We start from the raw sequence: 24,134 nt of genomic DNA on the forward strand, positions 1-24,134 counted from the left end.
AGTTTGTTTTGGCCAACGCGGAAAACCGCCACCTCTTTCATATCGATTAAACGCATGTGCTAGCCACGAGGGTCAGGAGCAGGCCAGATGTTGGTCAGCACTGCAACCCCCGAAAAGCGGGCGGGTCGGAGTTGACATGGTTACCCTGCTGGTGAGCCATACAAGCTATCTCAACCACCTGAACCACCTGACCCACCCTCGATCGCCGGAAAAGGTGTCGCGTCCTCTCCATGATTCACCACTCCGGCCCCACTCCACGCGACTATTATTTTATTATTATTCGTGTCTCCCAATCAATCACCGACTATCGCACACGGGCAAACCAGCGGAATCAAAGCAATTAATCACGGAGGGCAACTGATTGCGGCTGGAGCATATCGATGCGAAGGTCACCGCACGGGGTTCAATGCTAGACCCCGGCAAACACTTTCGGTTTTCATTCACCACGACTAGGAACCACTCCCTGAGCTCGTGGTCTTAGCACTTTCGGGGGCGTTCGGCAGCCAGCGGTATCTGGTATCTGCACCGACTTATGGAGCATTACCCTGACTAATTGTAAACATATCTTGGGTATTTGCGAGGAACGTGGTAATTCCCTATGCATCAAGTGCTGACTTTACAATAGCGCAGCCCAATGCGCCATTTCAGCATTCCCCCAACATCCCCACGGCCAATTGGTGCCTCTGGTGCAAACAAAAATAGTGTTATCTTTGTGGAACAAGTTAAGGTACTCTACGTGAAAGTAAATACAGTAAATACACACTTGTGGTGGAGTACCTTTATCGAAGACCATCCCGAGTGCCCGAGAGGAATATTCCAGCCCAAAGCAAAGCCGCGTTCTCAATATTAATTAATAATTTATTTAAATAAAGCAAATGGTGTCTATTGCAATACACGTAGTTTGGTCTAGAAAGTCCCGAAAAGACGCTTTGGGGACCAGGCCTCCATGGGTGGCTCTATGGGGGATTAGGACATTTCGACTCCGACTCCGACTCCGACTCCGACTCCGACTCCAACTCCATTCTCGATACTGACTGATGCGCGAAGCATAAAATTAAATTTGGCAACATTTCTCGTAATCAACTTAGCAGCTAACACAAAATACAACACAATATAGTTGATGGTTTCTTGTTTAACAAACAAATTGCACTACTCCTCATCCTGATCCTGATCCTGATCCTGATCCTGATTCTGATCCTGATCCTCTTCCTCACGATCCAGGTCCGCCGATCTCCTAGTCCGTCCTCAGCACGGGCGTCACCTGAACCTCGTTTTGCTCGTCGCTCTGGATGTCGAACTTCAGTTTGGTCAGTTCCTTGAGCTCCCCATTGGATTCGGCGGGCACCTCGCTGACCACCTTAACGGTATCGGGATACTTGTTCTCCCCGCTTCCCAGCTCCTGCGAGAAGCTGACCACGGTCTTGGGTTCGTAGTTCACTCCCAGAGCACCACTGGGATCCGGAGTGGGTATGCTGGGTCCGTCGCCGCTCTGTCCGTTGGTGTGCGAAATGGTGATGGCCTCCTCCTCCTTCTGGCCGTTGGTGGCAGGAACAGCCTCCTCTTCCTTGTGGCCATTTGTGGCAGGAACAGCCTCCTCTTCCTTCTGGCCATTTTGCACGGGGGTAGCTGGCTCTACCACCTCCACCTTGGCTTCCACTGGAGCCGGGGCTTGGGTGGGCTCCTCTACCACGGCTTCTGCCTTTCGATCGGCTGCCACCGGCTCTGGAGTAGGTTCTGGAGCGGGCTCGGGAGTGGCTTCTACCTCCGTCTCATCCTCTCCTGCCACTGCCTGGTTAACCTCCTCAATGGCCTTGGCCACCTCCTCGGCCGCCACGTCAGAGTTCTTTGGCTCCTCACCGTGTCCATTGCTTACAATGGCCTCTGGTTCGGGTTCAGTGATCAGGGCTGAGGTGGTGACAGCGGCCACCAGAGGCTGGGCCTCCACCTCCACCTTCTCCTCCTCCTCAACTTTCTCGGCTACAGGAGCGGGAATCTCGAGGGCGGGCACTATGGCCGGACTGGCCATGGTCTCCACGAACGAGGTGCGGTTGGGCGAGTCCGGCGAGATCATTACGTGCGTGAAGTAGCCGCTGCGCCGGCTCTCGAAGTCCAGCACGTTCTCCTTGGCCAGACGCTCCTGGATGCGTCGCTGGCGCCTGATGAATTCCGGGACGTTCTCGTCCTCGCCCTCGGCGGGAGGGGGTGAGTCCGCCAGCTTGGGGCGCCGCAGGACGACCTTGGCCACCTCGTTGTCCGTCTCCGAGGCGCCATTGCCATTGGCATTTGCATTGAGGGAATTCGAGGGCTTGAAGACTCCGTTGAACTTGGTGCCCACTATGAACTTCTGGTTGTTGGCCACGCTGCTGTTGGCGCTCTTGTAGGCGTTGTAGTTGTTGTTGGCGCTGGGCTGGACGGACAGTGGGTTTCCGTTTCCGTTCTCGTCGATCTTCGGCGACTTGGCGATGGTGAAGTTGGGCTTGCCGTGGCTGATCAGCAGCTTGGTGGCCGGCGAGGGCGTCTTGTCCGGCAGAGGCGAGGGCAGTCCGCTCCGGATCTGTATGCTCGGCTTGTTGTTGATTGTCTCGGCCATGTCTGTCTGCCTTTGAATGTGGTCGCGATCGGGGCTTTTACTTTCCGTTTCCGTTGTTCACTCTAACGGTGAAAGAGAAGAAGACAAAGCCAATTAATAAAACATTTGGGAGCGCAAAAATTAAATCATTCGCATTCACATTCAATCATGCAAATTTGCGGCCATAATCACTTGAGGTGAAAGAGAAGAGAGCTCCGAGTAAAACGAAAAGCGAATAAACCTCCGGCTAATTACAGCAATTTTGTTTGATTAGCTGAAAGTGACTTGAGGTTAGTAGCGGAATACTATCTTAAAACTATGCTAAAACTTAAACTATATGTGTTTGCTTTGCTAACACTTGACCAGAAAAAGGCACTTTTACGAATGTTTGATTAGGTTCCACTGAAATGAAAGAGATGAGTCAGAAGTCTGGATAATAATTGAAAGCCTGTCAGTGCATCCGGACGAACTTGGGAATTCACTTCAGGCTTTCCTCAGCAGCTTATCAATTTAAGGGGGAAAGAACCTTTATACTATTGTTAATATATTTTACTGCTTGCCATTCGAATCGCTTGCCAATCTGGTGATTAAAGCGCTTCGTTCTGCCAACTCACTTTCGCAAGCAAACAGTTTGCAATTGGCTCACATGGCGTATGCGTAATTACGCAACACCAGCCATTGGCAGTGGCAGTGGCAGTGAGCATTCCAGGGTCAGCCTCTGTCTACGTCTTCAGGGGTATAGTAAGGCCCCCAAACAAATGCCGGTTGATTGCTGATAGAGCTAAACTTGCTTAAATATCAATTAGATCGATGGCACGCTCAAATACCCGAGGCTTGTCCAAGCAAATGGACTGGCGCTAGGCTGGAAACCTAATCGACCGCCGGACCAGATCGATCAAGTCCATGTGACACTGGTGTCCATGCCGAAGCCCATCAGTTGACCAACGCACGTACACTTTGCGATCGAAACTGATAGGAATACAGAGCACTTTCATTGCCAGCCCATTTCCATTTGCATTTTCCGTCGCTCTTCGACGGGCTAATTGAATTAAGAGCTGCACTTTATGGACGGACCTGCTTGCAACTCGTAAATTCCAGACGCATTCGATTGGCCGCGAAAGGTCAGCTCTCCGTTTCGCTTTTGATTACTCAGGGGCTGTTGATTCGCACTGAGTATCTAGTTCTATATGAGAAACGAGTTGGGACTTAACAGTTCAATTAGGAAAGTGTAGTTAGCTTTGAGAATTAACGATAAGCAAGTCTACTCCACATGTCTCTAGAAATGTGCAATAAGCAGGGATGGAATACTGATACTGCTGAGGAAATCTCGCTAGCCTGTCGTTCCTTGAAATATTTATAGGCTTATATAATAACGCCGCAGTCTTTTAAGATTATCTACAGATACTTCAACTGAGTCAGATAGCTCGATAGCTCCGCCCGATTATAAAAGTGACACAGTAACTTAATTACTTCTCATTCAGCCTGGCAAGCTGCCCCACCAAAGAGTTTATTACAATTTTACCCCAACCTGTTATTGGACCCCATGACAAACAGTAAAACAATGTCTGGCACTGATAAAGGCGAAACGAAAACGAATTTGTATCCCAGTCTCGGATTTCGAGTGTTTCAACTCTGCCGCCTGGCTTACTGGCAAACGAGTCTTTTTTATTCGTTTCTGCTATTTTTTCCGACCGAGAGGGAGTGCTAATTGCGCACAACTGGGATGAAACTCTGGCCACAGATCGCTGGCACTCAGTTCCGAACAGCAATACTTTGCTTTCGCCCTCCGTTTGCTGTTCGAGTATTATTTTCCCACTTGGCTAGCCGGCAATCGAGCAATTGGCCTTGAAATAGCTGTTGTGTACGCGGCATGAAGTGCACTGCTGGCTATTTTCGTTACCAATTTGCATAAGGTGAACGAGAGTGAAACACCATTGGAAACGGAACCTAGTGGAGTAGGAGTACCAGGGCTGGGGCTACTGGCTGCTCCATATCATAATAATTCGAACTGCCAACAGCTAATCGTGCGATTGCTTGGGTTCTTCAGAAGAAGAGGAGATGCTATGAGGATGATATTTAAATTGCATATTTATAATCAGAAATGTTAAGCGTCTGGGATCATTACTCAAATGTCTTTTGGGATGTTTTCAGCCAAAATATATTCATCATTCATCTTCAAATTAAAACGTATTATTTATTCTCGGCAAAGAAAAAAATTCTGCAAAATTATTTTCTACTATTCAAATTAGAAACATTATTTACCGGAAAGTTTTTCATATTAAACGATTCTTATTGGCAGCTTTTCCGCCTTTCTTAGCTTTAAGTTGAAATAAAGTATATAATTATAATTATACGAATTATATAAATTATATCATTTCTATCACAAAAATATCAAACATTCTTAAGGCACTTGAATTAAACTCTTGAATAACAATTAATTACTCATGAGTTGCTTCTGCATTTGATAATTTTTGATAATTCTAGCTGTTGATGAATGACGAAGCCATGATTACCATGAAACCCAGCTATATAGAAATGTTTTCCTTTTCGAAAGTGTTTGAATACCGTAAAACATCTTTTGTTCATCCGAGAGCAAAATCATGCGCTGAGCAAGATATTAAGAAATTCCCGACAATGCGAGGGAATGGCCACTTTCCTTTGCCATTTCACCCGAATTCTTTGAATCTTCGAATCTCGCATTCAGGGTGTGAATTGAGTCGCTGAGATAAAACCAGGGGCCATAAAAGAGTCTTTGCCTTGGAAATTCGATTTGGACCTGCGTGAGTTGGGTGCGTCTATCACTCGACGGATCAAATTAGATTCCCAGCCCCCTCCGGAACCTTTTTGGATCCACCTTGGCTCTGGTGCCTTGGGGCTTGGGGCCCTATGGAGCGGGTTTTGGTTGCAGACAAACTCGGTCAGCACTGTGTGAACTGGAAACGAGTACAACAATTGCAATCTGTTTACATCTCTTGGGAACATCTCGTGGTGCGGCTGATTTGGCCAAGAGCTACGGCTCTGCGGGCTCATAAATATCAGTCGAAAGGGAGCCAGTCGGAGCGGTAATCTTATCAAAGGCATTGCCAAAATAGGGCTGATAAGCGGGCCAGCATAATCCGAAGCGATAAGGCTGCACTGGCGATTTGGCAACTTGGGAGCTGGTCACTGGGAGCACTCGGAGCACTTGGAGTATTACCCAATCATGTGATTAACGGCCCTAGAGAGCGCGAAAAGAAAGTGAAATCGGCTGGCATGAAGAAAACCATAAGTCGGAGCCCGAGTTCAAGGCACCTCAATGGATCTGCGGCGGAGAGTGTTTTGCCGCCTGGCCGCATAATTAGTTGTAAATATTTTCATACACATTTTATTTTATGGGATTTATGTGTATGAGGCGATGGTTATGCCGAGAAAGCAGGGGGCACGTCGGGGAATGAGTTCCCTCGATTAGGGCCCGTATTTATATGGTGTGTATATGGAAGAACGTGTTTTAGACAACGCGCGACAATTCGTTATAGATGGCCAATTTAGCGGACAGTGGCCAGCGGCCACAAATGTCAAAGTCACGATCGTTGGGCGTAAGCGGCTTTTTCGCAGCGGCCAACGCGGCGTATGAGCGATCGTAAGGCGCTCAGACGATATTTACACGTTCGGAGGTTTTTCTCGAAAATATGACGGCACTGCGCTCTATTATTTTGGCACACACTCACACGCTGGAATGTCGGGGGATATGGACGCACCTATAATTGGAGGCTAACTGTCCGCTGCGTTACCGTAAAACGCCAAAACGTAACTGAATACTGAAAACTGAAAACAGAAACCTGAACGCTGAACGCGCAACTTCGAACGCCTGGAGTCGCAACATCGTCGTCGCTCGTCGGCGGTTATCGCTCTGCTCGTGCGCGTGTACGTGTAGCTGGCACACATATACTAGTTGTATGGCTGGCAAAATAAATACGAATTCGGCCCGAATGCCAGATATTCACCTGGAGAGCTTAATAGCCGTGGCCCACAGCAAAGTGCCCTGGAGGCGCCCTGCGTGAAAGGTGCGCGCCGTAACATCCCCCACGGAATAGCACCTTCCGGAAAACGAAGGTGATGTGTGTACATTACTTAATTGCCGGCAGATTATGCACCATCTGGACAGTGGAGCATTTGGGCGCCCCAAAAGTGGACACTTCCGACGGGCGAAATGGAAGTGAAGCCACCAAACTGGCATTAATTGCGCCCGTGAATATTTACGCAGTTTACACGTGCTGCGGCCGCATGATCTGCTGATCGTGAATGCGGTAAGATCGCGATTATCTGTTTATTTGCTCGGCAAACGGGTACAACTCGCCGTTGACTCACCGTATTGTTTATTTGCTCAGCCCAATGGGTCAGCTTGGCAGGCCAATTGCTTTAGCCAGGCACCTATTTACGTTATTTACTCGGTTATTCAATAAGTAGATTACTGTACGACAGCAGCTACTACGGCTTATTTATAGAAAAGTTATTGTGGCTTTCGAACTGAGTATTAACAAAAAGTATACAAAGTATACCAATAAAGCCCATAAAGCATTTTATCCCATTTATATTTTTACCTTATGATTAATTCACATTTAACTATATTGTATCCCATAGGTTATTTAAGTTATCTTTATGAGTCAGGAAAAACTTTTTATTTTCAAATTGATTTCGAAAAAGAATAAAAACGTTTTATGTGGACTTCATACCCACCGTCATAAAAATAACATCAATATTGTACCATATGAATTAAATAATGCTTTGCAAATAAATTCAGCCTAGTTATATAGTCTGTCAATACAGATAAGAACCTCTTGTAGAAATCTTATAATTTGCTATTTTTACAATTACTGCATAATAAAGATAGTAAATGTTAATGATTTGGAAACATGTCTGTCAAGTTAAAGTAATTTCTGACATAATTATAGAAATTTGTAAATATCTAATCTCATGTTGAATGAATATTTTATACTATTACGTGACTTTCAGTGTTTTCCAAAGGCTGTTCTCAAGTACGTCAGTAAAGATAAAATTCATTAGGTAGGGGATTTTTAATATTGTTTAGTTTCTTAGGGTGGGTATTTCCTTTTGATTCAAAGAGTATTATTAAATAAAACGGTGTAATCAACAAGTATACACTTCTATTGAAACCCGATCTTTGATTTTTGACATATTAGGGGCTTCCTGAATTGAAGGTCGCATAAACATAATCACTAGAGTTCCCCGAAAGAAATCAACACACGAAGCCATATCGGCGTGATAACTACATCCAACACCGAAATTTTATGGGCTGGTGTGTTTGATTATTTTGCCGATAGCGGGAGCAAAGTGTGTTTGCCATTTACACGACTACGATTCTGTGGCCCAGACTGTGACTGTGACTGTGGGTGTGGGTATGGGTGTGGATGTGGGTGCCATAATGCGAGGGCTTCCGCGCAAAGGCGACCGACCCATTTCCCCCGGGTGGCCGTGAAAATCTCGGGAGGGAGTGGCGGCGGGATGCGACAGAGTGGATTCAAATCCGAGCCTGAGCCCGAGCCGAACTGAACGGAACCGAACCGAACTGAACCGCACCGAACGGAACGGAATCGAAGTGAGTGGAGGGGGAAAAGCTGTTTAACCTGTGCCCGCGGGGAGTGGCCTGGCCCCAAAACGGAATGAATGCCCCATTTACAAACATGCTGCCCGGTCATCATAAGCCTGGAAAACTGGTAACTCGGCACAGAGAAAAATACAGCAGATATAGGTCATCGATTCGGGAGTTACCCACAACAATCTCAGAGGCTAAGGCTGAAATGATGTTGGAGTCTTCAAAATGCATCACTTTGTGGTTAATGCAACTAGCTTAGAACATTATACATATATATGTATTTTGATATTCCCCCAGTGTCGACCTGTTTTTCTAACCTAGAGGAGGAAGCTAGTTTTGGCCGTCAATCCAATGCTAATTACTGGGAGTCCAGAATTCAGCACTGCACAACCCAGACCAGAACTCCATGGTCCATGTCTCCATGTCTCCATGTCTCCATACATCCACTGCCAGCTGCCCAGGCGGTGTTTGCACATCGTTACAATTACAATTACCCCGTCGAGTGCTTTACTTTAATGATCTATTTGCGAGCGCGGTTGAATAACACGCTAATTGACGACCAACACAGACGGACGTGCACTTGAGCCGGAGTCGCAGTCCAAGGCGGATTCCGATGGGGATTCGCATTTGCGGACTCGCAACCTTGACAAAGAAAATTTCCAATTAACGGCGCTTGCCAATTTGCGTACACTGCGCGAAAACAAAGCAAGAAGCGAAAGAGGAAACAGTGACACGCACGAAAGCGGCACACGCAGTTCGTTAAAAACTTATTCATTTCTAGCAATTATGCCATAATGGCGATAGTTAACAAATTGGGTCGCTGGTGCTCCGAGCAAAGAACCCAAATTCTGGCCACTGCGTGATTGAGGGGCTAATCGCAAATGGCAGAAATGGCAAATAATATGGATGAAAGAAAACACATTGATTGGCTTGATTATGCACAATAAACCGGAGTCGGTGACTTTTGTCAGCTTTCCATTCGCTTATGGTAAATTGCTGGGCCCTGCTGCCAATTAAAATAGAAATTGTTGACCAGCCGAAAAGTCTGTCGTTTGCCTTGCATAAAAAATTAAAACTTCAACACACAAACGAAGCATACGAATGGTTATTGCTATTGCTTTTTTGCTGCTGCTGCTGCTGCTTCTGCTGCACGCGGTGTAAAACTTTCGAATCTGCTGGCTTTGTTTCGTATGGGATCGGATCGGATTGGATCGGATTGGATCGGATCGGATGGGATCGGAAACGTTTGGATAGAGCATAAACGCTCTGCACAGGCGCGTAACGTGTTTTCGACTGAGCTCGAGATCGCGACTGCGCCAACAGCAGCACCAAAAGCGGCAGCAACGATCAAAGCAGTTTTAATGAATGAAAGCGCCAGTTTTTACCGCTTTGTTAGGCCAACAATGTGCACTTTTTGTGCGTACGCAACAAATCCTGTCCTTTGAGTTCACACACAAAAGACGAGCAAAACAAAGCGAAAAACAAAATTACTTTTTGGCCGAGTGTCGTCTGCCATTTGAATTCGATAACAACATAGAGGTGCCTATCGGCAAGTCTATGCCTTAGGTCACATTTTCCAACACTTGCGTTTTTAAATTAAATTAGTTATCGAAAGCCGACAACTAATCGGACCTGAAAGCGATAAGCAGTTCATAAATGTGTAATTTTTGGTATAAATTGCATGCACATTCTAAGGACATGACACCACAACCCACAAACAAGAAGCATTATGTAGAAAGTGCTCGCGTATATATGAGAAGTGACTCCTCCATTCTAATTAAATGCTGTCTTTGCAATGCGGACACTTTTGCCGGTGACAAATGGAAGGAATTCATGAGACACCTGGTTCAAAACCATGGAGAAAAAGGTAGATTTAATGTAGATGAAGATGAGATCCAGGACGAGGTTGAGGTGGAGAAGACCAACCTCCTAGAGGCATCCATTGCCCAGGAATCCAAGTTGGCGAAGATCCAGGAATCGATCATCGATGTGGAATTTCGGGAAGATGAGGCTGAACCAAGCTTTTTACCAGAGGACGAGCAGGGCCATGATGTCTTCAAAAGCAGTAGCCGCCATGTAAGCAGCCTTGGTTGTGAAGCACACTTGCTTGACTACCTTTCTTTACTTTCCACAGGACCACATCTCTAACAAACCCAACAAAGCCTTTTACAGCCTGCAGCGCACCAACCCCGGAGTTATCCAGTATTTCATACAGCTACTGCGGAGGCACAAATTTTTCTGGATAACTGACCACGGGATCAATAGGAAAGATCGCATGGACAGCTCCCAAAAAGTGGCAGAGGCACTGTTTCATCGATTTCACTTTCAGTTGAACCCACAGGTGGTCAATGCCAGTGCCCGTTTCCTGCAAGTCTGGTTTGAGCGACAGTATGTAATGCAGTTAAGCAACTCCGATTTCCACTGCCGCTATCCAAAATACTATCACAGCTTGCTTAAATTCATGCCCACAAACCACATATCAGTAACCATTTGTGAGGAGTGCGACCGACGGTTTCTTAACGAGCGCCAACTCCGGCTGCACAAATTCCGAGTCCATGAGGGACCCAATCCTAATGTTTGTCATGTGTGCCACCAGAGCTTTCCACTCGCCTCCAAACTAGAACAGCACCAGGCACGGTACCACTTTAAGCGGCCGGAGTGGCAATGCAACAGATGCGATTACAACGCACCTTCCAAGTGGGACTTCCAACAGCACCAGACCATGCACGCCGGACAAAGGAACTTTATCTGCGAGGTGTGCGGGCACAGTTCGAAGACCAGCTCCGCACTGGCCGTTCATCGGCGAACTCACGACCAGCCAAAACTAAGTTGTCCGCAATGCAACCGGCAATTTCGAGAGAATAGCACATTGAAAAACCATATCCGGAAATTTCACGACGGTGACAGTGCGCGGAAGCTTTCCTGCGAATTTTGCTGACGGAGATTCCAGACGCTGCAGATGCTGAAGCTTAATGAGCAGGTTGACACCCAGAAGGGAGAAATGGAATCAGAGGAGGGAGATCCAGAGGTACTGGAGACATTTGTTAATTAAGTACGTTTCGAGAAACAAGGATTAATAGTTTTAATTTCCTCTAAAAACAAAACAATTCCTACCAAACATCCAATCCTCACATGGCAATATAATACATAATTATACATACATATTGCACAATTATGCTTAAATCGTAGCTTAACTTGATTATACATATTAATAATTTATTTGCTGAAGTTGCTTAAGTAGTAGCTGTAGTTGTTTAAGTAGAACTCTACAAAAATGTACCTTTTATTAAGCTATACACTATTTTGATAGATTAGGTATTAAACTAACTAAAACCACATTTTCGCCGCGTATCAAAATCTGTGGGAGCTCTCGCCGAATCTCCACGTTTTTTCGGTTCAAACTTTTGACTTGATGCCTGGGAACAGTGATACCCAACTCCAAGAGGCGGCCTGTGCAATCAACAGATGTGTCGCATATGTTTTGCTTTCCGTAATTGTACTTTCGTCGTTTCCAGGTTTCGGTAGCATTTCTGAGGAGGAGGTTCCACTGCTTGTCAAAAGCCACCAGTTCACCCTCTACACTGCCGCCCACCGATCGGTGCTTGCGAATCACCACCCGAACTCGTCTACTTTCGGTGGATTCATGGTGGCTGGTAGAAGGTATGCACTTTGTTAGGAGTTCCAGTGGTCCAACAGCCGCCTCCATGTAGGTGAAAATATTTCGATGATGCTTCTTTCTGGTGCTGGTGGTGGGCATCTGGTGCGGTTCAAAACGTCGCTGAGGAGGCAGGATATCTGCAGATCTGGAAGAGGAAGCCTTTTTCGATGTCCCCTGATCCCCTGCTTCTCCTGTTCCCGGCTTTTGGCGCTTATTTAGCTGCCAGATGCCGAACTTTTTAAGTGCACTGTCGAAGGCAGCCAGATTTTGGTAGAGGACCTTAGGAACGGCATCGGTGACCCTAAAATTGGGTTCGTATAACGCTCGAAGAGGATTAAACCTATCACTGCCCACATCCAATTCGGAGATTTCTAAGGAGTCATTTGAAGTTTCTTTGTCCCTCGATTCCGTGTCACTCATTGTTGAAGACAGCTAAAAGAAGTTACTGCAGATGCTAAAACAGAATAACTTGAAATGTTCATGTATTTCTCTTAAAGGAAACAGGCTTCTCACAAATGTTTTGTAAACAAAGGTAAACATATTCGCCGGCCGCATGTCCGATTACAGTTATCGATTAACCTGGAGGGAGCAGGGATGGTAATTTAAAAATAAAACTAGTAAGTCCACCCTTCCAACCGAAAAATAGCGCTAAAAATCAGGTTACATTCATTATCATTTGTTCATTATGCCAGTTTCTGTTATCAACTTAAATGTGCCAACAAGTCCGCAGATATACATGCATATATTGTCCAGCCTTGGAAAGATCTTCATCAAAGGAGAGCTTTCTTGTCCAATGAACCTAATCAGTGGAGCTTTTAACGCAGAGAAAGCAACAAGTGTTACAACGCAAAGGAGATGGCAAGTGAGTGAAAAGCGGGGATTAGCTGGGATATCCTTCAGTAACTTGGCTTATCCTGCAGCCGGCGGAAAGAACTCGACCTTTGAGCTCAGTCCCAAGACCCTGTTGGCCGTGGGCGTGGGTCTGGTGGCAGTGGGCGGGGCTAGCTACCTACTGTACCGCCACCTGACCCGCGATGTGATGCCCCAAAAGTGGCGACGCGTGGGCACCGTGGAAAGAATTCACTTCTTTCCGGTTAAGTCCTGTGCCCCCATGGACATCTCGAAGACTGGAGTGGAGTACGATTGCGATGTGCTTAGCTTGTCCTTTGAGGGAATAAGGGATCGCACCTTGATGGTGGTCAATGACAAGAACGAAATGATCACGGCTCGGGTGTATCCGCACATGACCCAGATCAAGTCGAAGAAGGTATCGCCCAGCAAGCTTGTCTTCAGCTCCCAGGACATGCCGGACCTGGAGCTGGACTTCGAGAACCTGGACGGTCCTGGCAGGGATGTGAACACATCCGTTTGGGGAGTTTCAGTAGACGTGATGCCCTGCGGAGATCGGATCAACACGTGGTTCTCCCAGGCCATCCTAAAGAAGGAGAGCGGCCTCAAGCTAGTTCACTATCCGTATCCGAAACCAGTGAGAAGCACCAATCCCCGTCTAAAGTCCATGCCCTTCATTAGACAGGAGGACTCGGTAGGTCCCTGATTGGCGTTTCGAAATTTAAGAATCACTTAGGGTAAAAAATTTCTTGATTTGTATTCTTTCCGCAGGGTACCTTCAACGATGCCACCAGCTTTATGCTAATCAACCTTTCGTCGATCGCCGATCTTAATACTCGGCTAAAAAATCCTGTAGATGCACTGCAGTTCCGAGGTAACTTCGAGCTGAAAATGGATGTTGATGAACCCTATGCCGAGGACAATTGGCAGTGGCTGCGTATAGGAGAAGACGCTGTTTTCCGCACGGTGGCACCTTGCACTCGCTGTATTTTTACCAACATAAATGCGAAGACGGCCGAGAGGAGTTCCGAAGGGGAACCTCTCAAAACGCTTAGAAGGTGAGACACTGCCCATCGAAATATCTTAATTGTACGGCTTACATATCTCGAAACTCATATCTTGACTTTACAGCTATCGCTTGTTCAACTACAGTTCGCCGGCTCTGGGCATTCATTTGGGACTTCGACTGCCGGGAAAGGTCAAGCCCAGCGACGCGGTATATGTGGAGGACAAATGAGCATTCCATTATCTTTTTCAACATTTCAGCCGGTATACATTGAAGTTTATTACATATAACATAGATAATGAGAGTACTGTAGGGTTTTATATGCAAATATACATGTGTTATGCGCCTATAACAATATAAACAACTTTTAACCGTGTCCTAAACACAGGACTGCCAAGCGAGGCCACCGCAGGCCATGCTCACAATCACGTAAACGATGAAGGTTATCACCAGACCCACCACCACATAGATGCGGATGTTCTTCCAAAACATTTGACGCGCCAAATTTCGCGAGGCCTTGCGGAATGCAACGGACTGTAAGAGAGATCAAATGAAAACACATTTTAAAGTCTGTTTGAAATCACCTCACATTATTGCTCAAGTTTTCGGTCTTGTTGACCAGCAGCTCCAGCTTCTCTCCGCGATCCCGCAAACTGTCTGCAAATGAAAAGGGATAAAAGGGGGTCAGGAAACAAAAAGGACTTAAAGATTTCCCTTCCTTCATACCAATATTCTTAACCATTATGTCTTTAAGCTCGTCAATCTGCCCATGTACCCGCGAAATGGTGTCTACCTCCCGAGACTGACTAAAGTAGACCATCTGCTGGGCGAGGACCTTGGAGAATTCCGTGTTCATCGAGTACGCAATGGCGGTGGCCACCTGGAGGCCGTAGGTCTGGATGAACTTTTGCTTGATATCCGCCAAAAAGAGGAAGGCCCGCGACCGCTCGAACTCCTACGAAGAAACGAGACGATATCGATTGAGTAATGAGCGACTAAGGTGGCTAATTGGGGCAGTGGTTTGTTAACCCACGTTGTCGGTGATGCACATGTAGACCAGTTTGTTCTCACAGGTGTAGTGGATCAGGTAGTCGCCGTGAGTGTATGTCATCTTGTGGTTGTGCACCCCGATCCGGCCGATTATGTGCTCCGTCACTTCGGCAAAATTGCCGACGCACTCCGCAAACTTGGCCAGCACGGTGGTGCCCCGCGATATGACACTATATAGTATCGGCATGGTGCCACAGATTCTCCTTTGTTAAGGGCGCGGTCGTTCAGATCCTCAGGCCGCTGCTTTGTTTTGCTTATCGGGGGAATCAACGACGATCCGTCACTGATGACACACTCTCGGAATCTGAGGAAGAGTACGTATCGGTTGAGAAACTACTACTATTCAAACGCGAGCCTATTAATGGCAACAATAACTCTATTTATGAGTAACATATGAATTTCGCATATATGCAATCTTATATCAAAGTACTTGCTTTGTTTATCCAATTAGGTTCGCCTCAATTTGGTAGGGCAACTGCAGATTTACATTTTGTGGTAAGCGGCCTTGGTTAATACTGATTTCCAATTACTTTTACCGAACACTTTAAATACATTACAACACCACTGAGTTAGCTCGATTTTTGCATATATTCATTAATTGCAAATAACAACAATTGCTGACGCTTCGATGCAGTTATAAAATTAGTGGTGGGGAATCATAGACGGCACTATCGATGCATCGATATTTACTGGACACCGAGTCCAGTTACCGAAATTCTAGTTTTATCACACGGTCACACTGAATAACGTTTTTGTAAATTACGTTCCACGGTCCTATTATTATTCCTATTAGAATAATAGATTTAATGATATGAGGGCACTTAAATAGGGGCATCCCACGAGCAGCACCGCAGTATTGACAAGAGCATTAGATCACTCAGTTGAATCTCCCCGAACAGAGAAAATTCCGTTGAAGTAAGGTGTTGGAATTAATTCGTAGGGTTTTACGAAAGATGATCCTAGCCAACTATTCATAGTCACACATACAAAGGTAAGTACACTCCTGGAAGCTGCTGACATAGCGCATCTTTACCAGTATATGACGTTTCGTTATTGTGTTCATAGAAATTGTTGTGCAGTATCAACCATATCAAAGTTTGCGCCTGAAAAATCTTTTTTGGCTAGCGCAATCGTAAAACGCTAAAAATTAATTCCCACACCTATTGGGCCGGTGTTATTTGAGCCTGGATTCGTACTGGATAGAAATAGAGGCAGGTAAACACTTAAACACTTTAAATACACACGCTAGATACACATAATTTAGTTAATTTACCTGAAATTATTGATTTCAAATGTCTTTTGACACAGGATGTGAGGCTTGAAATTCTCATTAAACTTTGGCCATAAATACTGACCAAAGGTATATTTTATATTAAAACACAGTATTTAAGGTTAATGAAACACATTTATTCATTAATCTCACAGTGCCATTAGGGTGTACCTCTACCTCTACCTATGTATACCTATCAGTTTATTAAACTCGTTGAGTAAAAGCGCGCAATATATGTTTATTGAACACTATGTACCATGATAATAAAAGGTTAACCATTTTTACTTATTAAGAAATTTCCTACTACCGGAAACTTTTAAAGCTGGGTTTGGCATATGCCTTTTGATTTTTCGGCGTTATGCAACTTGGTCTTTCGTTTAACAAAGACCCGCAAACCACAAAAACTCCTAATGCTAATTTGAATCAATTAAATAAAATGAATTTAGAAAATCTTGGCAGATTGCCGGTAGATAAGCACATATGTATGCTGATATGTTTAGCAAATATTATTTATGATTTGAGTAACGGGTATCTAATAGTCCAAGCACAACTTATATTTTGAATACGAATGAATGGCAGGCCCAAAAATGAACGGTACTTTGAAATAATAATACCATTTTTAAATACTTCATGTAAAAAGACTCTCCCTTATCTGATGTGAGTAAACAAACATAGAAGTAATAAATAGACATATTGAACAATGTAATTTATTCATTCCGCTGCTCAAAATTTGTACTCAAACATTTATCTGTATTTATGTACAGCTGCATGTGCGAGCAATAAAAGTTCACTCATCTTTTCAGTTTTGTATACATATGTACTAGGTAAGCACGTCGAAAAACGATTTATAATTTAATCGCATTTTAAATTCCTGTGAAGCTTTCGTGAGCTCTTCAAATCGATCTGGCAACACTTTAGCCATATGGACGGACTAATGGCAATCGCAAGCAACGATAAAGAAGCGGAGAACGCAACCGGCGCGCAGAAGGGCAGGAAATGTTTTTATTTGCGGAAGATGATAGTTGATTATATAGGTGAGTGACGACTGATGCACGCCAAACACTATATGACCACAGACATTATAATAACAATATGCCTAATTATAATTGCGAAAAATATTAATATTAATATTATATGTGATAATATGTTATTCTAGTCTTTGATATGTCTGTGACTCATTACAGACACCTCTGTTCGCGTTCTTGCCACCGTGTTCTTTGCTGACCTACTCCTGCGTATTTACCGCTGCGTCCTCGAATATTGGTGCAATGGCCGGTACTATATGCCCGAGGGTCGGTTGTGGGTGATCCTGCGGCGATCGTGCACGTACAACAGCACGTCGATCTACCTGCTGGTGGGATTGCTTCTCGTGGCATTTTTTCGGATTTCTGTTACAGGAAATTACAGGGACGTAGTCCCCACGGCGTTGTTTCTGGCCTACATGCCGCTCTATTGGATCTGGAGCTTTAGCGACCCGGGTCAGAGCACGCTGAGCTACTCCCACTGGATACGGGACTCCCATGGACTAGACTATGCGGCCGGAATGGCCTCCAACTACTTTCACGGCTACCTCAAACTGTCTCTGCCCGAGCGCGAGAACGATGGGCTCAAACACCGAATGGCCGTGTACGAGGTGAGTTGCTCTCCTTTTCTGTGTACAGAAGTAACACAAATGTACTCCCAAGGATACGAATAACATTACCTTCGGCATTAACCGACTGGTTATCCTCATTCCCGACGAAATGTTTGTCAACGGCGTACTCGAAAGCAAATTACTTGACAAAGCCGAGGTAAATGTTGACAAATGCACCATAAAGTTCGCATAAAATGTACAGTGATTTATTTGCTAGCCCCTGGAGACACAGTTCATCAATCGAGCCGGTGTCTATCGTCCTTTCAAGCATGCTGTCTACAGAATGAACAAAAAGGTCAATGGCAAGACCTACTATTTTGCTATCGAGGGTGCCACACCCATGCTATCCTTCTTCGATTCTATGGAATCCAACTTGTCAGCCACCTGGCAGATGCAGGAACTGAAGCGGGAGATCTGGCTCAAGTTTTATAAGCACCTGAAGGAACTCATTACTACATGGCCGGAGACCCGAGACCTGGTGGAGCCCATTATCTATAATTGTAGGTAATAAACTCTTTAGGGGGTTGTGTAAACTAAATGAAAACGATATTATTTTAAACTAGAATATAGCAAGTATAACTGTCTTCTTTTTAGCCCATGATAGCAAGGGGAACCGTGTGGATGTTGGCGAATTGCTTTTAGCTCATATGCAATACAAAACCAAATCTATTGACGAAATTTCCAACTAGAAATAAATATATGTTACGATTTTTTAACTTTTTTTGCGGAAATGTAATGAGGAAAATATATTTTGTACTGATATAAAAAGGTAGTTTTAATGGAAAAAGAGGATTTCATTTTATGGACGTTGAATATTCGAATATTCCTTTTTCCAGGAAAGGTTTATTGCACAAAACAGAAGGCAGGTAGCGTTATCATTTAAAAAAGCATTAAAGATCCGCAAAGGTGAGTGGGTCGAACTTTTGTACTGATAAACTTGATTCGATGGCACCCGAGAACCGAATGTAGTTTCAGTGTTTGTATCTAGCGTGCTTACACCTACATTCAAACCGTGGGAATAGGGTCCTTGCAATCGGCAAATCCTAGAGCGATTATGCTGTGCTGGGAACCAAAAAAACAACTTCAATTAAATGAAATTTTTTTTTTATAATGCGCTCTCTATATTACTTACAACTAATGAGAATGCTTAATGAATTAAATAAGTTTTAGGTAAGTATCTATCAAGTCAAGCTGAATTTCACTAGGAAATGTTTAATGGATGTAAAATATAAATCCCTAAGCCTCGAGAAGTTGACTATCCATATGGGATTGGGGTGCTTCCAATTCCTTCAGTTTTGCCTGCGCCATGGCCAGCATTCGCGCCTTCCATATCTCGTAGTCCTCCGCCTGAGGCTTCTGTGCCTTCTTCGCCTCCTGGCCCTTGATATTCTCATTCTGGATGTCCTTAAGTTTACCATCCACATCGCTGCTTGATGGTACTTTGCTCTCCTTGTGGTGCTTTGCTATCATGCGTTCCCACTGCTGCTCAAGCAGCTGAAACTGGGAGGGTCGCAGGTTACTGAAGGGCATGAGCTTTGACTTGGAGACCTTCTTTTTGACCATGCGGCAGGCCTGGAACACGGCCATAGTGGCGTACTGAGGATGGGTGGTGTCGATACCGGTGTCCTCGGTGGCCGCTACGGCTCTGAAGAGAGTCATTAGCTCCTCCGCCTTGCGGGCAACTTCGTTGAGACCCAGCTGGACACAGATGTCATTCACGCTAGCCAGTTTGTTTAGGTCCAGGAGCTTCTCAAACATCCGCTTGTTGTTGAGGTAGTGGCTCTTGCGCAATCCGGACAATTTTAGAGCCTGCTCCTTGTCGAACCCGATCCCCATCATGCAGGAAGCGAGATCCGCACACAACACTATCTTCCCGTACTCGTTGATCTGCAGGGGGACATTCGTTGAGCGCAGTTCCAGAAGGCGCACTAATTCAGTGGTTTTCCTAAAAGGGTCCACTTTACTGGTTAAACCTTTAAAAGAGTGATATTTTTGACTTACTCTAAAACGTTTGGCTCCTCCCTTAGGCCCATTTTCGTAATTAACTGTTCTATTAAGGTTGTCATTGTACTTATGAATAAAAGGCTGAATTTCACGTCGTGTCGTTAAACAAACTAAAATACAATAAATGGCGCGAAATGCATCAGCTGTTAGCGATATGACTTTAATCATAGTAATCGAGTTTCTTTCGATATCAATGTAGATTTACATTTGAAATGAACCAGTTCCGATAGCCAGACTATTATTATTCAGACCATGGAAATCAAACGAAAATTTAAAGATGGAAATAGATATATAAAAACCAAAAATTTACCCGATTTTGTTTATTTATTTTGTTTATAAAAACCAAAAATTTACCCGATTTTGTTTATTTATTTTGCGCTTTAGGGAAATATAAAATTAACATTATGTATTTAGGCCCAGAATTAGATTCACTGGCACAAACGAACTAGCGCGTCTCATTGTCGCTGTCTTCTTCCTTGTTGGCGGCATCACCGGCATTCCTCGCCTTCTCCGTCAGTTCCGGGGGATTTATGAGATGTAGACCTTCTGTTACCCTGCCCACCAAACCCATTTCGAAGCGGAAGTCCGCATCCTTTAAGTCGTCATGGACTTTGTAGATGCTAAAATATAGAAAATACACGTTATTTCCGCAAAACCACGATTTGAAGTGCAACCGATGTCCCAAAATTGATTCATATTGTCAGGAAGTCCGGTTTCACTGGGAGCTGAGTTTAATCTCTCCCAATTTAGAACACCATACGTACATTTCACCGGCGCTCTTCACCAAGTCGTCGATCTTCATATCCGTCTTGAGCTTTTCCATCTCAGTCTTGGCCAGCTGCTTTGCCTTGCCACTGGCGCAGGCAAAGTAGCCGAAGGAGGAGCCGGACGGCTCGATCTTGTAGAGCTGTGGACCCTCAACCTCGTCCCAGGAGGCGAGAATGATGGACAGTCCGAAGGGACGGACGGCACTGTACAGAGTATAGGCGTGAACGTAACCGGCTACTCGATCGCATAGGTGCTTTAGCGGGATAGCGTGCTCGAATTGCTGTCTGTAGTTGGCTGCCTCCTGCCGGGCGATGTCCGCCACATAGTTTCCGTCGGCCACCAAGCCGGCTACCGCCATTCCGATGTTCTTTTCAATGGTGAAGATGCGGCCGCCGGCGTCCGGTTCGTACAGCTTGCTGCTGATGATCTTTTCCACGGCAAGCACCACGGCGTCCTTGCCTCGAATCCCGATCACGGTGCCGCTCTTCTCCACCGCCTTCGAGGCGTAGTCGATCTGGAAAACTCGGCCATCGGGCGAGAACTGCGAGGCCGACAAGTCGTACTGCAAGCGAGAAGGCGATGTTAAGGATCTGCTGATAGGGGAGTTCGCTGACTACTTACTCCAGTGCCAATAGTACTCATAGCGAAGATTCGGTGGAAATTTAAACAATTCAAACGCAAAAATTAGTTTAATACCTTGGGTCGAATGCGAGGATGATTTGACGGCTTTTGCTTGGCTAGTGGTGGACAAGACAAAAGCACCTATCGGCTGGCGGAGTTTTGATAGTCTCTGAACGACTATCGTTAATAATAAAACAATCGCAACTACTATCAGATATATTAGTTATTAAAAAAAATCGCCAATTTAAAAAGAAAATTATGGATTTTATAATTCTATATTTATTATTGCCATATTTGTATTGCTGTCTTTCGTTGATAACCGGAGCCAAAAGTGGCTCACAGCAACACAAAACATGGGTAGTTTAGTATGGAAACATTAAAGATCTTAAAGCAATTTCAATTTGAAGGGATTAGTTATTATTCCTTCTAGTTTAAATTTTACCATTTTATGACCCCAACCAAATGTTTTGGAGCCTCCATAACATGCCCTGTAAATTTTCATTTCGAACTAGTTCCGTTTCTGTTGCGATCCGTGGTGCACGCGGTTTTTGTATTTATAAACAACGAAAACCATGCTGGCGGGTATCAGCGAGAAAAGGTAACCAAAACATCCGTATTACCTGATTTTTACAAGAATAAATAAATTTAAAAATCCAGCTATGCGGCGGAGGCGCGCTACACAAACTTCTACGCCGGCGGCGACATCGCCTGGAGCACGGATGGACATCATCTTTACTGCCTTAATGGTTCTGCTGTAAACCAGGTGGATGTGCAGACCTCTCAAATCCTAAAGAGTTACGGCTTGACATCCTCGTCCGGTAATAACAAGAAACCAGCGGAGCTGGACAACATCGATGTGGAGGAGGACACGATTACCTGCTTCGGACTGTCCCAGGAACACCTGGTCACTGCCCATCGCAGTGGCCTGCTTAGGCTGTGGCAGCTGGGCACTGGGAAGCTATTGAAGCTGTGGAAGGCCCAGCACAAGGGACCCGTTATCCGAGTTGAGTTCAGCCCTTGCGGCAGGCTTATCTGCACCAGCGGCGGAGCTGATGCCACACTAAGGCTGTGGGACTACTCGAACAACAGCTGTCTGGGTGCTCTCAAGGATTTTCCTGGTCCAGCTTGGCTCCTCGTCTTCCATCCCAATGTGCTGCGCAAAGAGATCTACGCCGGAGGTTCAGATAATGCTGTCTATGCTTGGAACTACGAGACGAAGACACTGGTGCACAAGATGCGAGGTCATCTATCGCAAGTGACAGGCTTAAGCTTTAAGAGCAACGCGTCCGACTGCAATGAGATCGTGACTGTAAGCCGGGACAAGGTTCTGATCGTGTGGCAATTGCAGGAGCAGTTGGAGAGCAAGCAGCTGAAAGTTCTCCCCTTGTACGAAGAGCTTGAGGGAGTCGTATACACAGACGAGGGCGAACAGATAATCGTAGCCAGTGGATCGGGCAAGCTGCAACAGGTCGATGGTAAAACTTGGAAGATCAGGGATATTCTCACGCAATCTGATTTCCAAATAAGTAGACTGCTGCACTGCAGCGAGCTAAAACAGCTGGCCCTAGTCACTACAGAGCAGAATATCTTGGTCTACGACGTTAAGACCCTGGCACCCATAAAACACTTGGTGGGTTACAACGACGAGATCCTAGACATGTGCTTCATGGGCGACAACGATCGATACCTGGCCATAGCCACCAACAGCAAGCACTTCAAGCTGTACGACAGGGAGCACGATATGAATTGCAAGTTGATCGTGGGTCACTCGGATACGGTAATGTCCCTCGCTGCCTCCCAAAATCTGCTGATTTCGGTGGGTAAGGACTGCAGCGTTCGGCTTTGGAGGCTTCAGCACGACAAGGATTGCTCGCTTGAGGCTCTGACTCAACAAGCCAACTGCCACACGTCCACTATCGGTTGCGTGGCCATGACGCACAACGGAGCCACCGGCTTTGCATCCGTGAGCCAGGATGGCAGCATGAAAGTGTGGCAGGTTGCCAGGGATAAGGAGGATCGCAACTTGTACTCTTTTAACCTGCGCTACGCAGCGCTTTCCCACGACAAGGAGGTAAACTGCGTAGCCTATGCTCCGAACAACAAGCTTATTGCCACCGCCTCACAGGACAAGACGGCCAAGGTGTGGCTGGCGGAGTCCAACACGTTGCAGGGAGTGCTGCGGGGACACACTCGCGGTGTGTGGAGTGTGCGCTTCTCTCCGGTAGATCAGATCGTGCTCACCTCGTCGTCGGACTGCTCTCTGCGGCTTTGGTCTATCAGCAATTTTGCCTGCATAAAACGCTTCGATCAGGAGTGCACCATACTCAGAGCCGAGTTCCTGGATCACGGAAAGTTCATTATCTCTGCTGCTTCGGACGGCCTTCTAAAGCTGTGGAATATCAAGACAAACACATGTTTGCAATCCCTGGACGAGCACAACGATAGGGTTTGGGCTCTGGCCGTATCCGCCAGGAGCAATAGGTTCTTTTACACCGGCGGCGCCGACTCCAAGCTGATTCGTTTCGGTGATGTCACGCAGGTAACTCGAAACGAAGCGCTAGACCAGCGACAAGCCACCTTGGAGCAGGAACAGACTCTACATTCCCTTCTGCATGCCCAGAAGCAGCTTCACAAGGCCTTCGTGTTGGCGTTGAACCTGGACAAGCCTAAAGCCAGCTTCGATATTATAAACCACTTTGTACGCAAGCGGGATGAACCAGGTCTCCGCCAATTGGTTGACCAGTTGAACGTTGACCAGCGAGTAGCGCTGCTGCAGCACGTCAAGGCATGGACCACCAACTCGCGCCACTCGCATGCGGGCAACATGATCCTTAAGTACTTGATCGGAGATGCCCTTCAGGATCCCAAAGCTAGGTTCTACAACAATGGCAACATGGTCGAGGTACTCACTCCCTACGTCCAGAGGCACTTTAAGCGGGTAACCGAGTTGAACAAGGAGCTGGCTTTCCTAGAGTTCATTGTCAAGTGCATGTAGGATTTAACTTTGGAACAGTTTCATTTATGATTGTTAACTTAATTCAGTTTAATTATTTTTAAGAAAAAATAAAGTAGAAAATCATGCATATACTTTTGTTTGGAGGTGTTTACTCACC

At 45.7% G+C, this 24,134-nt stretch overlaps 9 protein-coding genes across 15 annotated transcripts; 4 read left to right on the top strand and 5 right to left on the bottom strand.

Moving 5' to 3' along the window:
* Positions 1-837: 837 nt before the first annotated feature.
* Positions 838-9,415, bottom strand: LOC120455973 (DNA translocase FtsK 1). Of its 4 annotated transcripts, none has more exons than XM_039642542.2 (2): positions 9,262-9,415; positions 838-2,652 (listed from the first exon to the last, which is right to left on the bottom strand). In XM_039642542.2, exon 2 carries the CDS (start codon positions 2,588-2,590, stop codon positions 1,235-1,237), a length of 1,356 nt encoding a protein of 451 aa, XP_039498476.1. In that variant the 5' UTR covers positions 2,591-2,652; positions 9,262-9,415; the 3' UTR covers positions 838-1,234. The 4 variants fall into 4 exon arrangements, with proteins under 4 accessions (XP_039498476.1, XP_039498469.1, XP_039498460.1 ...); XM_039642535.1 differs by lacking the exon at positions 9,262-9,415 and adding an exon at positions 6,307-6,396; XM_039642526.1 differs by lacking the exon at positions 9,262-9,415 and adding an exon at positions 6,277-6,374.
* A 373-nt stretch (positions 9,416-9,788) lies between these two features.
* LOC120447200 (zinc finger protein 468) lies at positions 9,789-11,500 on the top strand. Its single transcript, XM_039628696.2, has 2 exons — positions 9,789-10,238; positions 10,297-11,500. The coding sequence occupies exons 1-2, from the start codon at positions 9,819-9,821 to the stop codon at positions 11,098-11,100; spliced, it is 1,224 nt and encodes a 407-aa protein (XP_039484630.1). The 5' UTR covers positions 9,789-9,818; the 3' UTR covers positions 11,101-11,500.
* Positions 11,362-12,400, bottom strand: LOC120447233 (U7 snRNA-associated Sm-like protein LSm11). The gene is made up of 2 exons (XM_039628762.1): positions 12,334-12,400; positions 11,362-12,274 (listed from the first exon to the last, which is right to left on the bottom strand). The coding sequence occupies exon 2, from the start codon at positions 12,238-12,240 to the stop codon at positions 11,461-11,463; it is 780 nt and encodes a 259-aa protein (XP_039484696.1). The 5' UTR covers positions 12,241-12,274; positions 12,334-12,400; the 3' UTR covers positions 11,362-11,460.
* Positions 12,401-12,527: 127 nt separating this feature from the next.
* LOC120447226 (mitochondrial amidoxime-reducing component 1) lies at positions 12,528-14,030 on the top strand. The gene is made up of 4 exons (XM_039628750.1): positions 12,528-12,682; positions 12,741-13,363; positions 13,441-13,727; positions 13,801-14,030. The coding sequence occupies exons 1-4, from the start codon at positions 12,676-12,678 to the stop codon at positions 13,904-13,906; spliced, it is 1,023 nt and encodes a 340-aa protein (XP_039484684.1). The 5' UTR covers positions 12,528-12,675; the 3' UTR covers positions 13,907-14,030.
* Positions 13,930-15,369, bottom strand: LOC120447242 (vesicle-associated membrane protein 7). The gene is made up of 5 exons (XM_039628772.2): positions 15,160-15,369; positions 14,709-15,029; positions 14,402-14,630; positions 14,265-14,332; positions 13,930-14,209 (listed from the first exon to the last, which is right to left on the bottom strand). Exons 2-5 carry the CDS (start codon positions 14,910-14,912, stop codon positions 14,054-14,056), a joined length of 657 nt encoding a protein of 218 aa, XP_039484706.1. The 5' UTR covers positions 14,913-15,029; positions 15,160-15,369; the 3' UTR covers positions 13,930-14,053.
* Positions 15,370-15,564: 195 nt separating this feature from the next.
* LOC120447205 lies at positions 15,565-18,396 on the top strand. Of its 4 annotated transcripts, none has more exons than XM_039628737.2 (7): positions 15,565-15,716; positions 15,791-15,940; positions 16,875-17,029; positions 17,180-17,628; positions 17,681-17,785; positions 17,846-18,132; positions 18,223-18,396. In XM_039628737.2, the coding sequence occupies exons 3-7, from the start codon at positions 16,918-16,920 to the stop codon at positions 18,227-18,229; spliced, it is 960 nt and encodes a 319-aa protein (XP_039484671.1). In that variant the 5' UTR covers positions 15,565-15,716; positions 15,791-15,940; positions 16,875-16,917; the 3' UTR covers positions 18,230-18,396. The 4 variants fall into 4 exon arrangements, with proteins under 4 accessions (XP_039484671.1, XP_039484645.1, XP_039484654.1 ...); XM_039628711.1 differs by having other exon boundaries at positions 17,846-18,128; XM_039628720.1 differs by having other exon boundaries at positions 15,791-15,936; positions 17,846-18,128.
* A 319-nt stretch (positions 18,397-18,715) lies between these two features.
* LOC120458848 (origin recognition complex subunit 6) lies at positions 18,716-19,778 on the bottom strand. The gene is made up of 2 exons (XM_039646674.1): positions 19,630-19,778; positions 18,716-19,573 (listed from the first exon to the last, which is right to left on the bottom strand). Exons 1-2 carry the CDS (start codon positions 19,692-19,694, stop codon positions 18,865-18,867), a joined length of 774 nt encoding a protein of 257 aa, XP_039502608.1. The 5' UTR covers positions 19,695-19,778; the 3' UTR covers positions 18,716-18,864.
* A 203-nt stretch (positions 19,779-19,981) lies between these two features.
* LOC120458397 (proteasome subunit alpha type-3) lies at positions 19,982-21,180 on the bottom strand. The gene is made up of 3 exons (XM_039646020.1): positions 21,022-21,180; positions 20,397-20,962; positions 19,982-20,252 (listed from the first exon to the last, which is right to left on the bottom strand). Exons 1-3 carry the CDS (start codon positions 21,040-21,042, stop codon positions 20,078-20,080), a joined length of 762 nt encoding a protein of 253 aa, XP_039501954.1. The 5' UTR covers positions 21,043-21,180; the 3' UTR covers positions 19,982-20,077.
* A 288-nt stretch (positions 21,181-21,468) lies between these two features.
* On the top strand, positions 21,469-24,104 carry LOC120458395 (transducin beta-like protein 3). The gene is made up of 2 exons (XM_039646018.1): positions 21,469-21,619; positions 21,679-24,104. The coding sequence occupies exons 1-2, from the start codon at positions 21,594-21,596 to the stop codon at positions 24,014-24,016; spliced, it is 2,364 nt and encodes a 787-aa protein (XP_039501952.1). The 5' UTR covers positions 21,469-21,593; the 3' UTR covers positions 24,017-24,104.
* The last annotated feature ends 30 nt before the right edge of the window (positions 24,105-24,134 follow it).

Source organism: Drosophila santomea, chromosome 2L, assembly GCF_016746245.2.
Source record: "Drosophila santomea strain STO CAGO 1482 chromosome 2L, Prin_Dsan_1.1, whole genome shotgun sequence".
Lineage (NCBI taxonomy): Eukaryota > Metazoa > Arthropoda > Insecta > Diptera > Drosophilidae > Drosophila > Drosophila santomea.

Bases quoted from the DNA above. Each gene is read 5' to 3' on its own strand.
- LOC120447226 (XM_039628750.1), top strand. The intron at 13,364-13,440 runs GTAGGTCCCTGA...TTCTTTCCGCAG, and splicing joins TCATTAGACAGGAGGACTCG to GGTACCTTCAACGATGCCAC. The intron at 13,728-13,800 runs GTGAGACACTGC...TTGACTTTACAG, and splicing joins CCTCTCAAAACGCTTAGAAG to CTATCGCTTGTTCAACTACA.
- LOC120447205 (XM_039628711.1), top strand. From the start codon at position 16,918: ATGGACGGACTAATGGCAATCGCAAGCAACGATAAAGAAGCGGAGAAC. The intron at 17,786-17,845 runs GTAAATGTTGAC...TTTATTTGCTAG, and splicing joins AATTACTTGACAAAGCCGAG to CCCCTGGAGACACAGTTCAT. The intron at 18,129-18,222 runs GTAGGTAATAAA...TCTTCTTTTTAG, and splicing joins GGAGCCCATTATCTATAATT to CCCATGATAGCAAGGGGAAC.
- LOC120447200 (XM_039628696.2), top strand. From the start codon at position 9,819: ATGTGTAATTTTTGGTATAAATTGCATGCACATTCTAAGGACATGACA. The intron at 10,239-10,296 runs GTAAGCAGCCTT...TACTTTCCACAG, and splicing joins TCAAAAGCAGTAGCCGCCAT to GACCACATCTCTAACAAACC.
- LOC120458397 (XM_039646020.1), bottom strand. From the start codon at position 21,042: ATGAGTACTATTGGCACTGGA. The intron at 20,963-21,021 runs GTAAGTAGTCAG...TCTCGCTTGCAG, and splicing joins TGAGTACTATTGGCACTGGA to TACGACTTGTCGGCCTCGCA. The intron at 20,253-20,396 runs GTACGTATGGTG...TCTATATTTTAG, and splicing joins GTGAAGAGCGCCGGTGAAAT to CATCTACAAAGTCCATGACG.
- LOC120458395 (XM_039646018.1), top strand. From the start codon at position 21,594: ATGCTGGCGGGTATCAGCGAGAAAAG. The intron at 21,620-21,678 runs GTAACCAAAACA...TTAAAAATCCAG, and splicing joins GCGGGTATCAGCGAGAAAAG to CTATGCGGCGGAGGCGCGCT.
- LOC120447242 (XM_039628772.2), bottom strand. From the start codon at position 14,912: ATGCCGATACTATATAGTGTCATATCGCGGGGCACCACCGTGCTGGCC. The intron at 14,333-14,401 runs GTATGAAGGAAG...TTTCATTTGCAG, and splicing joins CATAATGGTTAAGAATATTG to ACAGTTTGCGGGATCGCGGA. The intron at 14,210-14,264 runs GTGAGGTGATTT...TCTCTCTTACAG, and splicing joins CCGAAAACTTGAGCAATAAT to TCCGTTGCATTCCGCAAGGC.
- LOC120458848 (XM_039646674.1), bottom strand. From the start codon at position 19,694: ATGACAACCTTAATAGAACAGTTAATTACGAAAATGGGCCTAAGGGAG. The intron at 19,574-19,629 runs GTAAGTCAAAAA...GGACCCTTTTAG, and splicing joins GAGGAGCCAAACGTTTTAGA to GAAAACCACTGAATTAGTGC.
- LOC120447233 (XM_039628762.1), bottom strand. From the start codon at position 12,240: ATGAGTGACACGGAATCGAGGGACAAAGAAACTTCAAATGACTCCTTA.
- LOC120455973 (XM_039642542.2), bottom strand. From the start codon at position 2,590: ATGGCCGAGACAATCAACAACAAGCCGAGCATACAGATCCGGAGCGGA.